Raw genomic sequence first — 22,556 nt, forward strand, 5'->3', positions numbered from 1 at the left:
ACATGTTCTGTTCCCCAGGATTTTCAACCATTGTTGCAGCATGGATTGTTGCTTTGCTGAAAGTACAGAGAAAGAACCTGGTTTTGCTGTCGTGGGGAATGGCAACCCATTTCCTGAAAGGATTTTTTTGTGTGGTCATTGGCACGTTGGGAAGCACAATAAGAAGAAAGTGAGTAGGGAAAATGCTAAGGGGCGATATACAATAAAAGCTGCAGCAATGTTAGAGAAGTCTGAGTTTGTAAAGTGCAGCTGGCCAGGCATTTGTATGTCCTTATATGCTAGGGGAGCTTTCTGGATTTAATTATAGAATAGTTAAAAGGGAGTAAATACGGTAGGTAGATGAAAGCACTTAGGAATAAATTTTCAGAGATGTAATGAATGGCCGTGGCTAAAATGGTAGCATTTGTGTCCATCTTTATGGTGTTAGACCTTTAACCTAACTGGAAATGGCTCGGGTATAGTTATTGAAGCGAAAATCTGCCAAAACCAAACAGAACAAAGCTGGAAACTCCAAGAGTAGAGAAACATTAATTGCGCAAATGGTTATATCTATCAAGGTAGGAAAGAACCAAGCACGTTCCTGATGAAATTAATGGACATCTGCGCTGCTACACTGCAATGGAGTAAAAGGCAACTGTAGTTTTACCCTGGTTGCACAAAATCTTGGAAACAATAAATAGTTTACGGCCATCCAGAATGTATTGAGAAAAGAAAAGGTAACGAAACTTCTATAGCTTGGCAACAAAAGCTAGCAGCTTGTAAAAGATTGTTAAAAGTGCTTAGGACGATGAGATTAATAACATAAGTAGCTTCATGAGCAAACAGTGACTTGCTTAGCAACTGTTGCCATCTGACAACTATTTGTTGCGCTGCTTCTTTGAAGTGGCTTCCTCAGATTCATCAAAACTACTTCGAAGACAGCGGCGTGTTTTAGATGGCAATTCTTCTTTCTCTGAAAAAAAATAATAATTTGACAGTCAAAATAATATTTTAAGAAAGCTAGTATGAACAAGAGTTCAAACTACATACCTGGAGGTAAAGCAACAGAAGAAGTAGCCTGATCATTACTATTCTGAAGGTAGCTCTCCTTGTCTGCAAAAGGAAAATATAAGGCCAGTGAAATTAGTTATTACATACATGGAAACAGCTATAGCAAAAGCATCACATCTACATCAAAAAACTTAGAGCTTCAAGAAGCGCACCAGTCCCAGATTTCGAACCAACATGCATCTGATTCTCAGCAGAGGCAGTCTCAGCATTTTCTTCAAAATAATATACAACAGTGTAGTTCTGATATGATCCATCATTTCTTGTGCTTCCTGGTTTAAGTTGTACTATGAACATTTTATTCTTCAAGGCTTCATGGGTCCTAGCTAAAGGCAGGTCTTCATTCTATTAAGGAGGAAACAAACTGCAGGAATTAGAGCAAAGATATGGCATGGTCTGATATACATATATTGTCTATTTTTTACGTATATAAGGCCTGAAATTAAACAAGGGAAAAAAACTGCTCATTTAAACCTTGTTGAAGGAATCTATTGCTTGTAAAGCAGTAAATCCAAGCAATGCCTCGGCTTGTTCACCAAAAACTGATGCTGTAAGCGTGTCAGTTTCATCAGTAAGGTCAATATCAAAGCGGCATCTGCAATAGTTACATGTGAAAAAAAGATAAATATTTATGCAAGACATTCAGCAGGGTTGGAGAAATTCAGAAACTGCTGTAAATATCTTTCCTTGGCTGAGCAGATTGCTTTTCATTGCAATGGTTGCAAGTATAAGTGCATCCATAGTCAGCTGAAGTTATGCGACGGCACTTTACACATGCCATATACCAATACTTTTGCAGTATGTGTTCAAAAGAGAACATGCACTTGACCCACGAAACCTTTGAGGATAAGAATAGTGTTATCTGATTTATAGCAGGCGGTAGAATGAAATGGAAAGTTACTCAATAAAAGACAACTGCAGCTCACCTTTTCAGTTGGCAAAACATCTCGTATAGCAGTTAGTTTTTGTTGAGGGCCGTAGAACATTTTAGGAGATTGGTTACTATACGGCTTATCACGGCGGAGAGCAAGTAATTCCTTGTCATTCCTTGATGCCCTATGCATATATAATAACAGAGAGCAGAGCAGATAAATAATCAGTGGAATCGAAAACGTAAATGTACTTTTTTTTTACGCTAATGATTACCAATTTTTTAGGCTTCTAGCATCTCCAACAGGTGGATCAACAACAATTACTGAGTCATTTCTTGTTGACAGTGCTATTCCTGTTAGAACAATTACAACAAGGTGAGTTTAATTAGTAAAACAATACTATCTGAGCATGAACAAAACGGATCAAAGATTCTATATACCATTGTACGTGACAACTTTAAGTCTACGGCATATAACAACTGGATGCCTGTTGCGGTGGTCTGTAAGTAGCTTCCCTTCATTCTCGACAAATGCATTCCACAAAGATAGCACAGTAGGGACCATCCTAACATGTAAAGCAACAGGAAGAATATTTTTTTAGATAAGACTCATAAACAATTTTGTATTGAGACTGAAAGATTCTGAAGCAAAGACAAAATGATATACTCTTCATTCACAATAAGAAATCTCTGGACAAATGACTCCTGCGAATCATTTTTAATTGGAACAACAGGCATTGCGTCAACAACTACGGCCATAATATCTGATAAACGATGTAAAGAAGTAATTAGTTAGGTTTTCAATCAAAGTTCTGGGATTGACTACAAAAGAACTGATCAGAAGCAGAACGCATACTGACCAACAGTTTGAGACTTTGAATCAGCATAACTGGCTAAGTCTTTAAAGCTTATAGGAGCGAACTCGGACGGCAAAACAATGCTCCCCTGTTCATTAAGCTCCTCAACAACAGTTTGTGTGCTTATCACCCACTGCATCGTAAGGCCATTAGTTTGATACCGCTCCTCAATTTCTCTGACATCAGCATTTGATATCAGATACTTCTTAAAAACATGGAGTTTTGTTCCCATCTTTTCAATAGCAGCATTAAACATAATTCCCTCAACTCTGGATCCCTGGTATTACATTCAAAAGAATATGTTAACTCTGTATACTATTTTAGTTAAGCAAAAATATAGACCAATCAATTCATCACAAAGTGTGGTTCATACCTGTTCATCAGCAAAAACAAATTTCTGGTATCTTGTGGGAGACTTTTGTGAAGAAGCAACGTGCATCTTTTCCTGAACAGTAACGTGGGCTGACCATCCTCTCATTCTTGGTCTGATATCAGCAATGCAGAGCAGATTCACCATTCTACTAAAAAAGAAAAGTTTTAAGTAAGTATAACTGATGAACCTGTAGTATTGGGACAATTGCCTCGGGTTTCCTTTGAACTGGCATTCTTAACTACAGCAACAACTCCTCCTATTAGCTAAGAAAACATTACAATCAAATGCTTAAAGATACAACTTTTTTATGCTTAAAACAAAGCAGGACAATCCACTATACTGCTGATTAATAAAATCCCACATTGCAAATTAAGATTTACTTCAAGGTCAAAGAACAGTTGCATACAAAACTTAACTATTTAAATGATGAGGAAAGTACAATCCAAAAATAGAGCATTTAAGGGAGTAAATTGACAAATGGGAAAAACAAACCAGAAATAAAAGCTACTGCTTAGCTAACGTAAGAACTTCATCAAAGACCACATTTCTAGTTTTGCATTCAGTGACTGTGTCACGATATGTTGCTGGCACTATTAGGACTTTAACTGCAGATGAACTTTTTGCACGGGAAAGGGCAACGTATAGCTGGCCATGAGAAAAAACAGGTTCACGCAAGTAAATCCCTACATCATCCAAAGTCTGTCCTTGAGACTTGTTTATCGTCATGGCAAAACACAATTTGATAGGAAACTGAGTTCTTTTAAAGGGTATGCCATTCTTTTCGCCGTCGGAAGTTTGGAGAGGAATCTTTGGCAAGAAGACTTTTTTACCGCAGTACTGACCCACTGCAATCTCTGCACAAATAGTGTTGTGCCGGAGCTCTCGGCATATAAGCCTGGTGCCATTACAAAGGCCTTCCATTGGGTTTAAGTTTCTGAGAAGAATAACTGGACAGTTCTCCTTTAAGATCAGCTTATGAGGGGGTAACCCCTTTGGACTTAAAGAATTGAGAAAGTCTTCATAGTCGCCTTGATCTTTCTCATTTAAAGTTCTATCAGAACTTATATAAACATGCGGATCTTTAGGAAACCTATCAATAATGATCTGGTTAACATCATCAACAGCATTGTTTGTTGGTGATAGAATACACCGATTAATCATCTGATATGGATCTGAAGCATAGATGTTTAGATCACCAAAAACAGATTCTATTAACCTGGTGATTAAAACACAAAGTCAGAACAAAATACCGAGGGTCAACTAAAAGTAACCTATCACATAAATAAATGATATAGTAACACTATACAGAAGAAATATAGTCACCTGTTAAGAGAAGCTTCCTTTCCATCATAAGGGATGATCATATCCTTACATAAAGATATTTTGCCGTCTTTGTCTTCTGGTTCACGGCCCTCGCCTATCCGTAGCAAGAATTCAGAGAAAGCACGATCCATAACAGCCCTCATATTTTCAGTTAAAGTAATTTTCTGCAAAGCACTCCAGAGAGGGGAGTTAACAAAACTTGACTGAACCAAAACATCTCTAGTTGCATCTCGAATCACAGGTAGGGTCTGCCGGAAATCACCTCCGAAAACCACTACCTTGCCACCAAAAGGATCATCGCTTTCCATTATATCTCTAAGAAGCATATCAAATGCTTCGATTGTTTCCTTCTTAGCCATTGAAGCTTCATCCCACAATATAAGTTTGGCCTCTATAAGCAACTTAGCAATAGAGCTTTGCTTACTAACTTGGCAAGCCTTAGTTTTAGATATGTCAAGAGGGATCTTAAAGCGCGAATGCGCAGTCCTCCCACCAGGAAGAATGGAGGCAGCAACACCGGACGATGCTACAGCAATGGCTATATAGCCTTGAGAACGCAGTGTAGCAAGGAGTGATCGATAAAGAAAAGTTTTCCCCGTTCCACCAGGGCCGTCGATGAAAAAACTTTGGGCTTTGGTCGAGAAAACTTGTGCCATGATAGAGTCATAGGCACATTTCTGACCTGCATTAAATTTTGAAGACATTAGCAAATCCTCCTCTGCGAACTGAACACTTCTCTCAGCTTCAATTTCCTTTGTAATCCGCTGATCCAATGTAACACCAAGATAATCAGAAACCAAGTGAAAATCATTTACACTTTTACCCATTTGTTCCAAAAATTTGCTGAGCTCCTGAAGAACCAACATTCTGATGTATTCAGAAGAATATCCAGTGAGTGAACTATGTTTTTGATAATCCCTTGATAGTTCAGTTTCATACTTTTCCCACAGGTGTTTGGGGTTTGATGGGGAGCAGAAAGCTAGCATCACAGCAAATAAGCTTCTGAGCGAAGAAGGCATCTGGAAAGTAGCAGCCTCATCAAGGGTGTCTTCGATATACGTATCTGATTGTAACAATCCCATTTGGAAAGCAGCTTCTCTGTAGGAATTCATACGTATGCCATTTACAGTCAACAAGTGGTCAAATGAAGCAGGTGCACAGACACAAGACAAAAGCAACCTCAAGAAATATCTTTCTCCTTCTGCTGGGCTAACAGTCACCAATCGGCCAACAACTTTTCGCCGTTTTCTTTGAGACCAACGCTTCTTGGCTGGCTTCCATACAAAAAACTCAGGAAATTGTTTGTAAAGCAGCTTGAGCTCCTGAGCATACTTATTTGTTTGATTCATATAAAAGAACTCAGTCAGCATTGTCTTTGAGAAGTCAACATCAGCAACCAAATCAGCAAGATTAGTTTTTCTGTGAAAAGAAACCATTTGCTCTCCAGGCAGATGGACCTGTAATGCGTAGACGCTCGGGGTCATTTCATTTAAACCAAACCGAAATATGCGCCAAAAAGCTTCTGCAGCAGCGACCCATCGCCCAGACTGGAAGTCGGAAATCTCATCAACATCTTCAAAGGTTTTGTCAGAGTGGATATAAAAGCTCACACGATCATGTCCTTTATAAACATATTTGTACAGATACTTAACTAACTTAACAGTGGAACAGATTTCCACATTCAAGTGGCAGTCAAACAATGCTAGAAGGTATGGATTATATGGAACAACCCATCTGTTATCTAACAAATGATCCCTTACTCTTACACAGCGACCATCCATCCTTCTCCTATAATGAGGATAACCATCCTCTGTATAAGTTGTGTAGTCAGTGAAGCTCTTTGGATAATGGTTCTTGCACACTCCATCTTTCATACAAACATTATCTTTTTTTAACGAACCACATGGACCATGCAACATGTGTTTCATAACCAGAAAGTGCAAATGAGGTTGCTTCGCAGGATCAGGTATTTCAGCCGAAACTATCATGTCATAAGCTTCAGGATTGAGGGGCTTATATTCTGGTTTCAAAATGATCAACATATGAGCATGAGGAAGTCCTCTCTTTTGAAACTCAATCACATACACACAAGCAGCAACTTCACCAAATATTTTCTTTTTTGTGATTTCAGCCTTTAATAATTCCAACTTTGCTCTAAACACTCTTGAAACTAAATCAGGTCTATCCTGAGCTTCTTCTCCGTATTTGAGGTTGTCCTGTATTTCCTTCCACATCCTATTACAAGTCATGGTAATGAATATGTCAGGTTTACCGTACCTCTGGACCAAAGACATAGCATCTATATACCTCCGTCTCATGTCCCTTGGACCACCAATAAAGGAAGATGGAAGGTAAACTCTTCGGCCAACCTTACTACCTTCGGTCTGACCAGAAGAGATGCTATCTGTTACACCTTTAAGAATTTCAGTTCTAATTTCTTTTTGTTTTTTCCTATGGAATTCAAGCCTAGAGGTCTCTATCTTAACATAAATATCAACGGCGAACTGCTGCAAGAGTCTCCCTGTGTGCAAGAGCATTGACCTATCATTGTCTCTAATCTGCAATTTGTAGCAATAATATTCTCGAGCAGAAACAGTGTCACGTTTCTTTTTTCCCTCCTCAGCAGCTAAAAAATGAAAAACAAAAGATAAGAAATTTAATATTTTTAAAAACCAATTAACCATTGAAGAAATTATATATTGGTAGGACAAGTTTAAAAGACTTTTAAACAAGACATGAGGACAAACATAAAAGAGTAAATAACAGGCAGCAAAAATGGCAATAAAAAAAATAAGCAGAATTAAGTAAAATTCTTCCCTTGAGGGGAAAACTGAATGTAGGACAGCAAACGAAGAATGATCTTCAGAAATAAAGATACCTTCATTTTCCCTTTGAATAAGACCAATAGCTGTTCCTATTTGAGCGGCATCAACAAGACCACCATCATCAGTTTCCTTCCTCTTTCTTTTATCAGTAGTGGTGTTTCTTGGAATACCATAGTGCCAGCCAGCTTCACCTCGAGGAAACAATAGCGGATATTGCAGAGAATCGTAGCACGCAAAATAGTGCTGAATTCTATGGCTTGTATTTGCATGAGTATAAACTTGTATGTGGGCGCCCTTGTCTAAGGCTTCATTGTCAGTCTCTGTCCATATTGCAGCAACTTCTGAAGACGTTGGCATGTTATATAAACGCTGATCAAGCCCTGGATTGGAATTAAGAAATATACTATGGTCATCCAGATTAGGAAGTTCTCTTAGCGACTTGAAAACCTTGGTATAAGGATTCTGTTCAAGAATACCCATTAGGAGTTTAAGAGTGCTGTCACGTAATCTTGGAGAAGCATCAAGTCTCTTCGACAGTTCCTCCTCTTGATCATAGAAGTATAGCTGGATACCAGTAGGAGGATGGCCATTTGGCTTCAGACTATTCAGAAGGTGATAAATTTGGCCTTGTACACGAAAAGTGTAAACTCCCTTAGTATTCTTGGTCAGATCCTTATCATATTTTGCAGCAAAAGTGCTAAAGGCAAGATTATTATTGTATGTGCGGACATTCTTCCGGAAATGAACGCAGTCCTCATCTGTACCAGAATAGAGCCGGAAGAGGTCGTAAGGCATCACAGGATGAACAACCGAAACCTCACCACCTGAACAGCAAAAATTCGGAGGTTCCAAATGGAATCGCTTAGCACTGCAGTGTTGACACATTGGCGCATCAGGGAGGACCAATGTTTCAGTTGGAATCTGTTTCAAGCGAGAAAAACTGCCTTTTTTGGTCCTTTGTCGCTTACCTAACAACACACAAAACCATATACTAATCAAATTCAAGGGGGGGGGAAGGAAAAATAATGTGACCTGTAGCACTTGAAGGCACAGTTAGAGTAAAATATATACTAAAACTAACCGCTATTTTGGAGTTGTGTGCTAACAAGAATCTGTTGGATGCCGTTTTGTTTAGAGGAATCAGATGGTTCAACATTGATGATACAAGTTCCTTCTCCAACCAGGGAGTCAGTATACGCTGGCACAGCAAGTTCATAAGAAAAACTCATAAGAACTGAAAACATTTATAAAAGAGCCATTCAGATAAATAAGCAAACGTTTGTTAAGAAACAGAGTTTAAACTGAGTATCGCACCTTCAGGCACACAAGACTGCCCAGGAGTAGTAGCTAAAGAAGAGGGCAAAGCAGATGAAGGCAAAGCAGATGATGATGACTGGAGTTTTGTGGATATGCTATCAAACAAATCAGCTAATTCATTATTGTCAGGAATAGGGTTTGGTGCAGAGCTGCACGTCTCAGGTGCAGAAGCATTCAGAATTTGCTCTGGGGGAGGCTTCTTGGCAAAGGCCCTATAGTTTTTCTGACAATGTTTAACTCTGGGGACATTGCACACAGGAGTAGAAGCCGTGGGTGGAGCAACGTGCTCTGTTTTTTTCGCAGCATATAACTCCCTCCTGTGCTGGCGAATTTTATTTTTTTGCTCTTCTGGCATAGCTGAATAGCTAGATTGCTCAGCAGTATGCATGTTACCTGCCTTTTTCCTAGCATACCGCTCCCGTCTTCGCTGCAATAACTCATCCTTTTTCTCTTTTGGCATATTAGCATAATGTATACGTCTAACGGTATTGCGGTCCATGTAGAAACTTACTATAGTATTTCATACAGCGAGGCAAAAGATCAGAGGGTAGCTATTTTTTGAGTTTATGAGAGAAACACGCTGCAACATTGCATATATTAAGATAAAAGATAAACAGCTAGCTATTTTGAGCCGAACATCTAGCAAGTAAATGCATAAACATAAGCATATAAATGCACAAACAGAAACATCTCCACCTAAACAGAACAAGTAAAAAGGCAACTGGACAGGTAACACTCAGAATAACACACCATCAGTTGAGCCTAAGGCATGGAAAGAGAGGAATGAACTAATGAACCTAGTCAGAAAAAAGCATATGCAGAATAAGGTAAGTAAGCACATTTCTACTGAACAATACCTGAAGGCCTTCAAGGGATCGAAAAAGAGCCAGAGAATGATAAAAGGCAAGTCACAGTAGAGCCTCAAGAATACTTGAGCTATCAGGAGCTCTCTGACGGGGGAAAAAGAGAAGAGAAGGCTAGTGAGAACAGAAAAACAGAAGCTGGAAAGTGAGTAACTTCATGCCTAGAAATATACACACACATTAGGAACATTATTATGGCCAAGTAAAACAAGGAAATAGACTAATTAACTATTCAATGGCTTAGTAAAAAAAAAAAAGAAAAAGTCTTAACAAAAACGGTAAAAAAACAAAAACAGTAATAGCAGAAATATTTTCATTCATAATGACCTAAGAAAAAGGCTTTTTATGCCAGCTCTCATAACCAACAAATAGATTGCTTAACAATACAATGGCTTAGGGGGGGAAAAAAAACCTCAGCTATGGTGTGTAAAAAAACTCAAAAAAGAACAACGCATGTAGAGGTAGGTATGCAACACAATGAAAGAACAAAGATTAGGGGCTCATTGTTAGAGTAGCAGGCCATAGAGCAACCTAAGGAAAATATGGAAACACACGGAACAGGTAAAACAGGAAACAGAGTACGTGCAACAGCTCCAATATGTTCATGCATATACCAGAGATATGTTCATGCATATTTTCAATAGAGAATGAAGAGAGGCATACCAGTATCCTAGGGAGGATAAATATATCCCTGAGGCAAAAGAAAAGAGATGAATGTGCAAGACTCTAGTTAGCATCAGCAGGTAACTACCAGTAGCAGCAGAGATATTTTCATTCATATGCAATAGAAAATGAATAGGGACATACCAGTATTATAGAGAAGATAAGTATATTCCTGAGGCAAAAGAAAAGAGATGAATCTGGAGGATTCTAGCTTTCACACCTAACTCCAACGTATGAGCTAGATAAGAAAAAGAAAGTTTAAAAGAGCTGTTGATAGTCTAACATTGTCTTCCGGACCACATCAGAGGCAAACAATAAAACAACAGCATCAGCAGGCAAGTACTAACTGAAGTCCATGTTCTAGGCTATTAAATGACTTAGTTACTTTGAAAGAAGGGGACATAGATGCAGCATTCAGTAAAGAGCAGAATGCTTTACTGAAAAAGCTGCCTAACTGCCAAAGATTCAGGATACAGAACGTACATAAGATGGGCAATAAGCTTTGGTTCCTTTTGTTTTTTTTGCTTGATACATAGTCGGACATTTCTTGCAAGGCAAACAAACTTTTACATGGTCAAAGGTTTTTTGACCTTTTTAAAATGGTTTTTTTATGAAATTAAGATGAGCAGATTATTTCCGCAAAGCTTTTTTAGCTAGTTCATCTTGTGCAGTACAATAGTTTCTTTTCAGGAGGCAGTTTATGGAAAAAGGACTGTGCTTGACCTCTTTGATTTTTTTTTTTAATCAACAAAAGTAAAGCAATCAGTTTAGCTTCGTGAAGACTGTTAACAAGCTAATATATCATAGCTTAGTAGTTTGCGCTTCCGAATTGCCTCACCAGGGAAACATTAAGTAGTGTATAGCTCAGAATCTTATTTGCTTCGACAGTTTTTTCTTGGAACAAATAAATTGCTCGGGGATCGAAATTCACAAAGGACAGCAAGATACAAAAGGAAAATACTGCATGGTGCCTGATAACACATATTTTTTTTATTTAAATAGATCCAAATTGTTCAATAACAAAACAGAAATCAAACAAAAAACATAGTCTAAACAACAGCCAGGCCATGAGAAAATAGCATGGGCTAAGATCCAAATGTGCAGAATGCCTAACCACCAACAAAACAAACAACCAACGACACAACAAATCCACCATGACTTGGCCTAACTGTAACAGCCAAAGAGAGCTCGATATAGCATAAGATATAAGCTATACATCCAAAAAAAACAAACAAGAGAAGTTTACACTAAAAGCTAAAAAGAATTAGGCAGCTTGTGCTTCAGCATCATTCACGTCATAGGAAGCGACGATTGTATAGCGAGCACCCTTTGTAACCCTAAAAGCATGGTCCGAATGCTTAAGATAAAACAACATTACTCTTCCGTTAAGTGCACTCGCCACACGATCAGTAAGATGCACATCCTGGCGACAAAGTGAAAGCAATGACTTATTCTCATAGCCAAAAAATCAGCAAACAACATTACACTTTAGAAGCATATGCACAACAGGGAAATAGCAGTACCTCCTTATCAGCCTGATATAAACGGTGAGAATTGATACCTATTAACTTCTCGGCCTCATCTCCCATGGCTATTACATTCAGTGAACCAGTGCCATCCTTGATAGCAAGAGTCACACAAGCCCTTATAGCACAAACGAATAAGCAATTCATCTAACAAAAGAGGACTCAAAAACAGCAAAATAAAATAAAAAACAGGAACAAATAAAAAAATATAAAAGAGACTACCATAAGAACACCATACCTAGGGAAAGTATAAATGTCTCGGCTGCAATAGCGGCACATGATACCCCAGTTCAAAGAAAAATCATTAGGAAGATAGCAATGTGGACAGGCTAGATACCATAGTCTACCCTTTCTATACTCAAGAGAAACCGTGCCTCTTATCCATGCAGTTCCTATGTCCTGTGGTGGGTAACATACAAAGCAAGGGAGGAAAAGTTATGGGATACTCAAGGTGGATATGAAAACATTTATAGAGAAAGACTATGATTCCAGCAAGAATGTAATAGCAAACTCACAAACTTCGTCGCCTGTGCAATGAATGAGATCTGACTTATACGGCTAGAAGCAACTGGTGGGACCAATACACATGGATTAGCATAACTCCTCTCGTGGACCATTTGCGTGAGGTCTGATTTATTAGCTTGAAACCTAAACAGATTACAGTAATTTGATAAAGCAAAGTAATAGCAAAAAAAAATAAAAAAATAAACAGAGAACAACGAACTGGCAAAAAAAAAAAAAGGAACAAAACAGCAGACCATGCCCGGAGGTTCCCAGCTTCTTGCACAATTGGGGAAACCAATATCACAGACGAAGACTGAGTAGATAACGATAAATCTGGAAAAAGGATTGAGTGACCCAGAGAACAATGCTCAGGCAAAACCAAATGGTAAATTTTAAAAATAGTATGGATAAAAGATGAAAAGATATTTATAACATATAGAAGCTTACAGTTATCGGTAGTCACCCTAAGACGGATACATATCAAAACCGGATTCTGTGCAATATTAGCCATTATGTCAGCCCCTTCTATGGCTTCGAACTCATTCCAAAGAGTTAAAATAACAGGCCTAAGCCTTAACACAGAGGAACATATAAAAAATACTCATTAGCAACCCAAATACAAAAGATAAACTCAATAAACAGAGGGGGAAGAAAAGCAAACACCTACTCATAGTTAACAATAACATAGTCACGTGCGACAGATGGGCCTCCTTCAAAATATACCTCTCTAGCAGGAAAGGCACACAAAACAATTCCCATGACATCTGTGAAGCCACAAAAAAAAAATTAGAGAAAAACAAATGTATAGGCACAAGGAATTCAAGAACAAGGGGAAAAACAACCAACAAAATATAGAGCTACCTATGAAGTTTTCTGTGTCGGCAACAGCATCACACGAAGCAATAGAGCGTAGGCGAAAATAGCATGGGAGTTTTGGAGGGTCAATTTCGATTAATTCATCAATTACAGTGTCATTAGTTAAAACCCAATAAAAGCGATAAGAACCAACACTCAAAGAAGAGTTAGGTATCTCATAAACACGGGCTTTTGAAATGCGATACTTCTTAAATGGCACAAATACATCACTAACACGATCAATATTCTCATCAATCGTAAGTGCAGTCACCTTAACACCCTAAAATAAACAAATCCACAATCAGCAAAAGAACCAAAAAAAATTAAACGAGAAACAGCGCAAAACTGCACCTGGAAATCAGAAAAAACAAAGTATCGGAACTTCTTTGTTAGCTCACTGCCACAAGTTGTCTTCACGTGCGATGCCTCGATAAGCTGAACTTGAGATGTCCAACGAACCAGACAAGCATTAACCTCAGGCAAACGCAACATTCCATCAGCATGTTCAGACCACATAGTCTAAAGAAAAACGCTAATCAGGCCCAAATGAAAAAAAAAACACGGGAAAAAGGGGAAATCAAAACGATAGCATAAATACAAAAAATCAGGCAAAGAAAGACGTTAATCAGGCCCAATGAAAAAAAAAACACGGAAAAAAGGGGAAAGCAAAACGATAGCATAAATACAAAAAATCAGCCAAACAAGGAGCCACAAAAAAGTAGAACTAACGATTACATGAATGCAGATATTCAAGCAAAATACGAGCTAATAAAAATAGAACTAAAAGACAAACAGAAGAGCAGGTCACCAAATATAATGGCAGGTTAAAACCTGCAGTTCAAAGAAATATAACAGGGTGGCCTTGCCTAGCCTAGGTGATGATGAACTGAATTGCTTTTTGAAAGAGAAGAAGCAAGAGAGGAAGATATTTTGGGATGACATTTCTTCACTTCTCATGTGAGTAGTACAACTGACATATATATACAAGATTGAAATAATCTAGATCCTAAATTCAAGCTATCAAGATCCTAAAATCAAGCTAGAATAATTAGCTATCTACTTCCTATAATTAAACTAGGATAATCAGGCTAATAATCAGGCTATCTAATCCCTATAATTGATGTATAATATATCACACGTATCTAGATATATTCAACACTCCCCCTCAAACTGGAGCATACAAATCATATGCACCAAGCTTGCCACATATATATTTTATACGAGGACCTCTTAGGGACTTGGTAAGAAAATCTGCAAGTTGATCACTTGAATTAACGAAACCCGTCTCAATAACTTTGGAGATCAATTTTTCTCTAACAAAATGGCAATCAACTTCAATGTGCTTAGTCCTCTCATGAAAGACTGGATTGGAGGCAATGTGAAGTGCAGCTTGATTATCACAAATCAACTTCATTGGGTCACTAGTTCCCAAATTCAACTCATTGAGCAATTGTTTAAGCCATATTAGCTCACATGTAGCCATAGCCATGGCTCGATACTCAGCCTCAGCACTGGATCTAGCAACCACATCTTGTTTTTTACTTTTCCAAGATATTAAGTTGCCACCAACTAGAATACAATAGCCTGTGGTAGAACGACGATCAATAGGTGATCCTGCCCAATCTGCATCAGTGTAACCAATTACTTGCATGTTTCCTTTATCAGTATACAACAATCCTTGGCCAGGTGCTCCTTTGATATATTTGAGAATGCGGAGAGCTGCATTCCAATGAGTATCACATGGGGAATCTAAAAACTGACTGATCACTGAGACAGAAAAAGATATGTCAGGACGTGTTACTGTAAGATAGTTCAACCGTCCCACAAGCCTACGATACTTTCCAGGATCCTTAAGTGGCTCCCCCTGTCCTGGAAATAATTTAATATTAGGATCCATTGGAGTTTCGACAGGCTTAGCATTTGACATGCCTGCCTCCTCCAAAATGTCCAATGCATATTTTCGTTGGCAAATAACAACACCTTCTTTGGATTGGGCAACTTCGATACCCAAGAAATAACGAAGCTTGCCCAAATCTTTCGTCTGGAAATGGCCAAAAAGGTGGTTCTTTAACTGAGCAATTCCATCATGATCCTGTCCAGTGATAATAATATCATCGACATAAACGACAAGATAAATGCTACCTTTTGATGGAGAATGACGATAAAACACTGAATGATCAGCTTCACTACGGATCATGCCATATTTTTGGACAACATCACGAAAGCGTCCAAACCAGGCCCGAGGAGATTGTTTGAGACCATAGAGTGCACGTTTTAGTCGACAAACCATTCCACTAGACTTCCCCTGAATAACAAAACCAGGTGGTTGATCCATATAAACTTCCTCCTGCAATGCACCATGAAGGAATGCATTCTTGATGTCTAATTGGTGCAAAGGCCAATGATGAACAGCAGAAAGAGATAAGATGAGACGAACAGAAGACATCTTGGCCACTGGAGAAAAGGTGTCAGTATAATCCAGACCAAAAATTTGAGTATAACCCTTAGCTACTAGACGAGCTTTAAGACGATCAATTTGACCATCCGGACCAACTTTAACAGTATAAATCCAACGACAACCAACAGTTGATTTACCAGGTGGGAGTGGGACTAGCTCCCAAGTGGAATTGGAGTGAAGAGCAGCCATTTCATCTATCATTGCCTGACGCCACCCAGAGTGGGACATAGCCTCACCTATAGTTTTAGGAACAGACATGGACGACAAAGAGGACAAAAAGGCATAATAGGATGAAGACACGCGCTGATAATTGAGACAAGTATAGTTGGGACATTGATTGCGAGTAGAACGAATACCTTTGCGGACAGCAATGGGTGGGCTGGCTGGAGAGGAGATCGTGGTAGGTGACGAACTTGGAATAGTTCATGAGACATCAGGGACATCAGCAGATTCTCCAACACCAGTATCTGGAACTGTAGTAGGACAATTCCCTACATTGCGTCTCTGGTAAGTGAGCAATGGTGGTGGTGATGCGGGTGAAGGTAAGGACTCTTTAGGAGGCTGACTAATGTCAGTGTCATGAGTAAGAGGAACAAAATAAGTAGAAACAGGAATATCTTCCGTGATTGTAGAATGCTCAGACTTGTTAGGCTGAAAGAAAGGAGTAGACTCAAAGAACGTAACATCTGCAGAGATGATGTATCGTCTAAGATCAGGAGAAAAACATTTGTACCCTTTTTGTGTTCGAGAGTATCCCAAAAATACACATTTGACAGCACGTGAAGACAGCTTATCTTTTCCAGGAGTGAAATCATGTACAAAACATGTACAGCCAAATGTACGAGGGGAAATAGAAAATAGTGGAGCATTAGGATATACAAAAGAGTAAGGAACTTGATCCTTAAGGACAGATGATGGCATGCGATTAATCAAATAACATGCAGTGAGAATGGCATCCCCCCAAAAACGTAACGGAACATTTGCATGAAGAAGTAAAGTACGTGCTGTTTCAACCAAATGTCTATTTTTCCTTTCAGCAATCCCGTTTTGTTGTGAGGTGTGAGAACATGATGATTGATGAATGATCCCTTTAGACTCCATAAAGGACTTGAAAGAGGTGGAGAAATACTCATGTGCATTATCACTACGTAAGATTTTTATGGAAACACCAAATTGTGTTTGAATTTCAGAGACAAAACTTTGAAAAATAGAAAACACTTCAGATCTATTCTTCATAAGAAACACCCAAGTACAACGAGAATAATCATCAATGAAAGTAACAAAATACTGAAAACCTAAAGTAGAAATAACACGACTCGGTCCCCAAATATCAGTATGGACCAAAGAAAATAGAGATTCAGCTCTACTATTAGCCCTTTTCGGAAAATGACTACGAGTGTGTTTTCCAAGCTGACATGATGCACACTCTAAGGAAGACATGGTAATAGATGGCACCATCTTTCGAAACTTATTTAAACTTGGATGACCCAAACGACTATGGATTAGCAGAGGATCATCTATTGCAGAACAAGATACTGGTGTTGGTAAAGACAGATGGTAAAGTCCCTGAGACTCACGCCCTGTGCCAATCGTCCGCCCTGTACCTCGATCCTGTAAAATTACAGATTCCTCATCAAATGTAACTAAGCAGTTAAGAGAACGACACAAACGACGAACAGATACTAAACTAAAAGGACAATTGGGTACAAAAAGAACAGAATCGAGAGGCACAGAAGGTAGAGGGTTAGCCTTGCCAATCCCTTTAGCTTGGGTTTGTGAGCCATCAGCAAGAGTAATATTGGGTAGAGAAGTAGAACTATGGAGTGAAGAGAAAAGTTGTGGATTACCAGAAATATGATCTGTGGCAGCAGAATCTAAAACCCATGGGCCAAGAGATGGAGATTGAGAGACACATGCGCTAACATTACTAGTGTGTACAACTGAGGCAGTAGGTGTGGAAGACTGTTTGGCTGTAAACCATTTCACAAAATCTTCATACTCAGGCTTGAGAGTTGGTTCTGAACTTGCGCAAGGTTCGGATTGAACAATATTCGCCACTTGTTGGGGAGGACGTCCATGCAAGAGCCAACACCGATCTTCTGTGTGGCCAACCTTTTTACAATAGTCACAGTAGGGTCGATTTTTGTTACCATTATAACCACCTCGACCACGGCCACGTCCACGACCTCCTCTTTGGCTGGATTGAGATGCCAAAGCTGATGAATCAACAACGATAGTCTCCGAAGATGATTTTGATTCATCCGGGAGCCGTAACAGCCGTGAAAAAGCTTGAGACAAAGTAGGAATTGTGGGGCTAGCAAGAATCTGGTCACGAATGGTAGAATATTCTGCAGGTAATCCAAAGAGAGCCAAAAGCATAAAAAATGTACCTCGCTGAGAGAGTTGTTCCTGCTGAGTTGCAGCAGGGGGTAGCAACTCATTGAAATCGGAAAGGACCCCTTGAATTCTGCCTAAGTAAGAACTCATAGGCATATCAAGTTTTCGAGGTGCAATGAGACTCATCAAATCAGAACAAACGGCATAAACACGAGATATATCATTAGTGTATAATGCTTTGGCCTGCTCCCAAACACTAAAGCAAGTCTTATGTGGACGGAAAATTTGCTTTAGTGAAGAATCAATGGTCTGCCAAAGCATGCTACACAATTGAGCATCGATTCGCTCCCACTTGGATGGATCAGTCATAGTATCATCAGGTTTAGTAGTAAGATGATCTTTATATCCTTGTCCCATAAACCATAGCTCTACGTCAGCAGCCCAAGTAGAGTAGTTACTGCCTTTTAGTTTTTCGGTAGTAATAATAGTACAACCAGTAATAGATGGATTGGCCATGAGAGGAGTTGTGGATTTAGATGTAGATGTTATAGATGTATCGGATGTAGACATAATGATATTGGGTTAAAGAAAATCACCGGGTAAAATCACCGGGTGGGATGATTAGAAAACGAATTTCTCTTTCTAACTTGCTCTGATACCATGAAAGAGAAGAAGCAAGAGAGGAAGATATTTTGGGATGACATTTCTTCACTTCTCATGTGAGTAGTACAACTGACATATATATACAAGATTGAAATAATCTAGATCCTAAATTCAAGCTATCAAGATCCTAAAATCAAGCTAGAATAATTAGCTATCTACTTCCTATAATTAAACTAGGATAATCAGGCTAATAATCAGGCTATCTAATCCCTATAATTGATGTATAATATATCACACGTATCTAGATATATTCAACACTTTTCACCTCAACATTTTTAGATAATTTTCTCCCACCACACAGATACATACATACATATATACAGTGCACTAATGATTCATTTATCCAGGCCTTGTATAACTGTTTATATAACTGACACATATTAACAGTAACAGGCATATCCAGGCAGATTTTGAATGCTAATTAATTTCCAAGATTCGACAACCTCAATCAGGAGGAGCTTTATGGGGAAAAAAACACAAATAGCCAACAAGAGCTCCAACCTTTCAATCAGTCATTTTTTTCGCTTGTTTATTTGTAGCAAGACCATTGATTTTTTTTTTTTACTCTAACTCACACTTTTTTTAAAAAAAAAAAAGAGACCAAAGAATAAGGAAAAGCACTCTATTACTCAATCAATAGGGCTAAAAGCAAACAAAAAGTTACATAACACCTGAAACAGGAAGGAAATCTGATAGAAACAAACAAAAACACAAGCCCGGAAGAAGATAAATGCAACAAAAGAACAATTAACCTGGGGAAAAATTTAAAAGACCAACAAAGAGAGAACTGGAGGGAAAGAAGGAAAAAGCACAACAGCCAGGCACTACAACAAATAGCAAAGGGGAAAAAGAACGGGAAAAGGGGAAAATCTAAGAATCAAGAACAAGGGGGAAAATACCCCAGCAAAACACAAAAAAAAGCGTAAAAGGCAATGCAAAAGAAAAAAGGATCTGGCCCAAAATGTAGAAAACACAGAGTCAATGAAAAAGCTAGTTCCGAGCCTAGCAAAACCTCTGGGGGAAGAAAAAGAAGAACAGGGAAAAAATGGAAAAAAACAGAGCAGCTAGATGAAAAGCTTTGCTTGACTAAACCCCGGTGGAAAAAGATATTAAGAAAAAGCACTCTATTAATCAATCAATAGGGCTAAAAGCAAACAAAAAAGGTATATAACACATGAAATAGGAGGAACATCTGATAGAAACAAACAAAAAAACAAGCCCGGAAGAAGATAAATGTAACAAAAGAACAAGTCACCGGGGAAAAAATTTAAAAGAACAACGAAGACAGAACCAAGAACAAGGGGAAAAATACCCAAGCAAAACACAAAACAAGCGTAAAAGGCAGTGCAAAAGAAAAAAGCATCTGGCCCAAAATGTAGAAAACACAGAGTCAATGAAGAAGCTAGTTCCGAGCCTAGCAAAACCTCCGAGGGAAGAAAAAGAAGAACAGGCAAAAAATGGAGAAAAACAGAGCAGCAAGATGAAAAGCTTCAGCACCGAGGGATGAATCTCTCAGAAGCAGAACCAACTGTATTCAGGTAATTAGAAAAACAAGACTACACATTTGCTTGACTAAATCCCGGTGGAAAAAGATATTTAAAAAAAAAATCATAAACAAGCATTCTAGGGGGAAAAGAGAATACCGGGGAAGAAATGGAGGAAAACAGAGCAGATAGCCGGAAAAAATGCAGTGCCGGGGGATGAATCTCTGAGATCCAACACAGGTAAGCAGAACTAACCACGAACGGAGCTAATGTTGAACTGAGGGGGAAAAAAGTAGCTGGAAAAGTAGTACCAAAGCGAATAATGTTTGGAGGGCAAGAAGTAGGGCTCAAACCCATTAATGCTCGAGCTGAAAGGCTGAAAAAGGCCGAAGAGTAAAAGTAAAAGTACAACCGATATTATTTATGGCCGTTAGGTACACGAAGGCTAGCTGGAGAAGCGGCCAAGGGAGACAGCCTATTTTTTTCTGATGCACAGCAGCGGCGAGTGTCATGCAACAAGAAGATTCAGCTAGGATTTTAATTGTTTTCAGCGGCGAGTGTCCCTTTTGTGATTTATTCTTCAATGGCAGATATGGTTATTCTTCAATGGCAGATATCGTAATGATTGCTGTTGGTGTTCATCTAAATGATTTTGGGTTTACAATCATAAGGTCAATAGAGTGAGATTTCTTCCCAGCATCCTTCAAAGACTTGGTTGATTGACATTTAGAATTCTAGAATATTTTTCTGCTTCTTCATGTCATCTACCATTATGAGGCACAGTCGGAAATTATTAACCAAAAAAGGGGAAAAAGAAAGTGGTTGCATGCCTTAGACAATGAGATTGTCGGAAAGGATACACCTAAAAAGAATCCAAAAACAATTCCTACAAAGGTTGTGACAAGCAGCCTCATTGTTTCATTTGGTCTTCTTACGTGCAAGCTGCAGCCAGGTTAATGGGTAAAAACATATCAGAATTAGTGTTGCTATGCTGAGACAGGTAAAAACAATCCTCAATATGTCATTGATTTCAGTTGTAGCTATGCTCAGACAGGAACTCAGGAAGAACACTCTAATCACCAGAATTAATCCTTATGATTTCTTTAAACCATGCAACATAATTCATCAAACAGGAACATTAAAGAAAAACCCTGTCCATTAGGGAAGAAAAAATACAAGTCACTGAACCTGTTACGCCTAGGAGTCCCCATATATGCCATCATTCTGTAAAAGCAAAATTGCGGAAATGCCAAAACAGTGAAACTTCAACTGCGCATGACAATCAGCTTCCAAGCCTCCGCTCCTCCAGAAAAGAAATTCGTATCCTCATGGCATCATCTGAATCAACCCTGAAACTTAAATATTGCTATGTTAAAAAAAAAAAAAGACCTTTTCTTTTTTCCAACTCTTCATGTTTTTGACTAAATATATCAGTGAATAATTAATTCCCCTCACCAAAATGGAATCTCCTTTCCTCAACCCTTATACATTTTTTTTTCACTAAAAACACATAGGAAACCAAATAAACTGGACATAATCCTCTACTCAAAAGGAGTCGTTTTAATAATCACAGTAAAAATGGTATCTTTTTAATAATCGCAGTCAAAATTCACTAATTGATCAACTCTGCAAATCGGAACAGCCAACGAGAGAGTAAAAATCATGGTGCCATTTTCTAAATTTCCGGATCTTAATATGGTATAATACTAACTTACCGATTGTCAAATCCAAAATGTATATTATTTAGCATCAGCAGGGTGCTAATCATAAATGCATAAACAGTCAAAAGCATAAGCTTTTCTTGCTTACAAGGTTGCCAGCTGTCAGCAAAATTCAAAAAGTCTCGGCCGGAACGGAAGAATCACACCGTGGAATTGCAAACTTCTTCTCCAGTCTGGTAAACTACCTGAGGGACCTGAATCTCCTCGAAAAATCTGGATCCTCAGTTCACCGATAAAAAGAAAACGAAGGGCCGAGCTGGCCCAACTTAATCTCAGAATCTGATGTCCACCTGGGGCAACGAACAATCCTTGAATAGAAGTAAAGAACGGGAAGAGAACAATTTTATTTTAGTGATGGATGGAATTATCAAAGAAAAAGAAAAATTTTTGTCTCACAACGGCAAATGGACTTCAATTTTTTCTTTTCTCTCTCTTTTTTTAAATTTATTTTCCTTTCTTCCTCTTTAATCAGGCGTTTAAGATTACAATCGCACGGTGTTTAATAATGACGCCCTGATAATACCACCGAATTGAGGTCAAGTCTTCTGTCGGGGCAATGCTTGCATGTATTACAGCACTTATTTAACCCACTTTTTGATGGAAAATTTTGTGGTGGGATCCATTGAATGGCAAATCAAGACTTGGGATTTTGGTGTTTGTAGGGCTCCGATGTTTCGGTGTGGGACTGGGGAAAGATTAGCTAACTTTAGAATTTGATGATTCCCCGTATCCATGGGATCGCGTTTTCGTTCGTTTGGATGCAACTTTTTGGCTTATTATTGCGTCCTTTTTTCTTTGTTCAAATTATTACATTCTTTCAAAACTTTGAAAATTGCCTATAATAGTAGATGTTTTTTTTTAAATTTTTT

General features: G+C 38.6%; 3 protein-coding genes across 7 annotated transcripts; all 3 read right to left on the minus strand.

Annotated features, from left to right (window-relative positions):
- Positions 1–857: 857 nt before the first annotated feature.
- Positions 858–3,292, minus strand: LOC140009846 (replication protein A 70 kDa DNA-binding subunit B-like). Its single transcript, XM_072056181.1, has 11 exons — positions 3,149–3,292; positions 2,779–3,052; positions 2,586–2,682; positions 2,360–2,484; positions 2,194–2,272; positions 1,974–2,103; positions 1,752–1,813; positions 1,522–1,642; positions 1,203–1,392; positions 1,030–1,092; positions 858–952 (listed from the first exon to the last, which is right to left on the minus strand). The coding sequence occupies exons 1-11, from the start codon at positions 3,290–3,292 to the stop codon at positions 858–860; spliced, it is 1,380 nt and encodes a 459-aa protein (XP_071912282.1).
- Positions 3,293–3,652: 360 nt separating this feature from the next.
- LOC140009847 (uncharacterized) lies at positions 3,653–9,112 on the minus strand. Its single transcript, XM_072056182.1, has 5 exons — positions 8,611–9,112; positions 8,378–8,494; positions 7,350–8,264; positions 4,472–7,097; positions 3,653–4,364 (listed from the first exon to the last, which is right to left on the minus strand). The coding sequence occupies exons 1-5, from the start codon at positions 9,110–9,112 to the stop codon at positions 3,653–3,655; spliced, it is 4,872 nt and encodes a 1,623-aa protein (XP_071912283.1).
- Positions 9,113–11,161: 2,049 nt separating this feature from the next.
- LOC113697104 (replication protein A 70 kDa DNA-binding subunit B) lies at positions 11,162–22,448 on the minus strand. Of its 5 annotated transcripts, none has more exons than XM_072055708.1 (12): positions 21,776–22,445; positions 21,155–21,315; positions 20,126–20,908; positions 13,376–13,543; positions 13,031–13,304; positions 12,837–12,933; positions 12,617–12,741; positions 12,424–12,502; positions 12,181–12,313; positions 11,904–12,064; positions 11,663–11,783; positions 11,162–11,562 (listed from the first exon to the last, which is right to left on the minus strand). In XM_072055708.1, the coding sequence occupies exons 3-12, from the start codon at positions 20,321–20,323 to the stop codon at positions 11,404–11,406; spliced, it is 1,515 nt and encodes a 504-aa protein (XP_071911809.1). In that variant the 5' UTR covers positions 20,324–20,908; positions 21,155–21,315; positions 21,776–22,445; the 3' UTR covers positions 11,162–11,403. The 5 variants fall into 5 exon arrangements, with proteins under 5 accessions (XP_071911809.1, XP_071911810.1, XP_071911811.1 ...); XM_072055709.1 differs by having other exon boundaries at positions 21,155–21,321; XM_072055710.1 differs by lacking the exon at positions 20,126–20,908 and having other exon boundaries at positions 21,776–22,443.
- Positions 22,449–22,556: the final 108 nt, after the last annotated feature.

Source organism: Coffea arabica, chromosome 6e (genome assembly GCF_036785885.1).
Source record: "Coffea arabica cultivar ET-39 chromosome 6e, Coffea Arabica ET-39 HiFi, whole genome shotgun sequence".
NCBI lineage: Eukaryota > Viridiplantae > Streptophyta > Magnoliopsida > Gentianales > Rubiaceae > Coffea > Coffea arabica.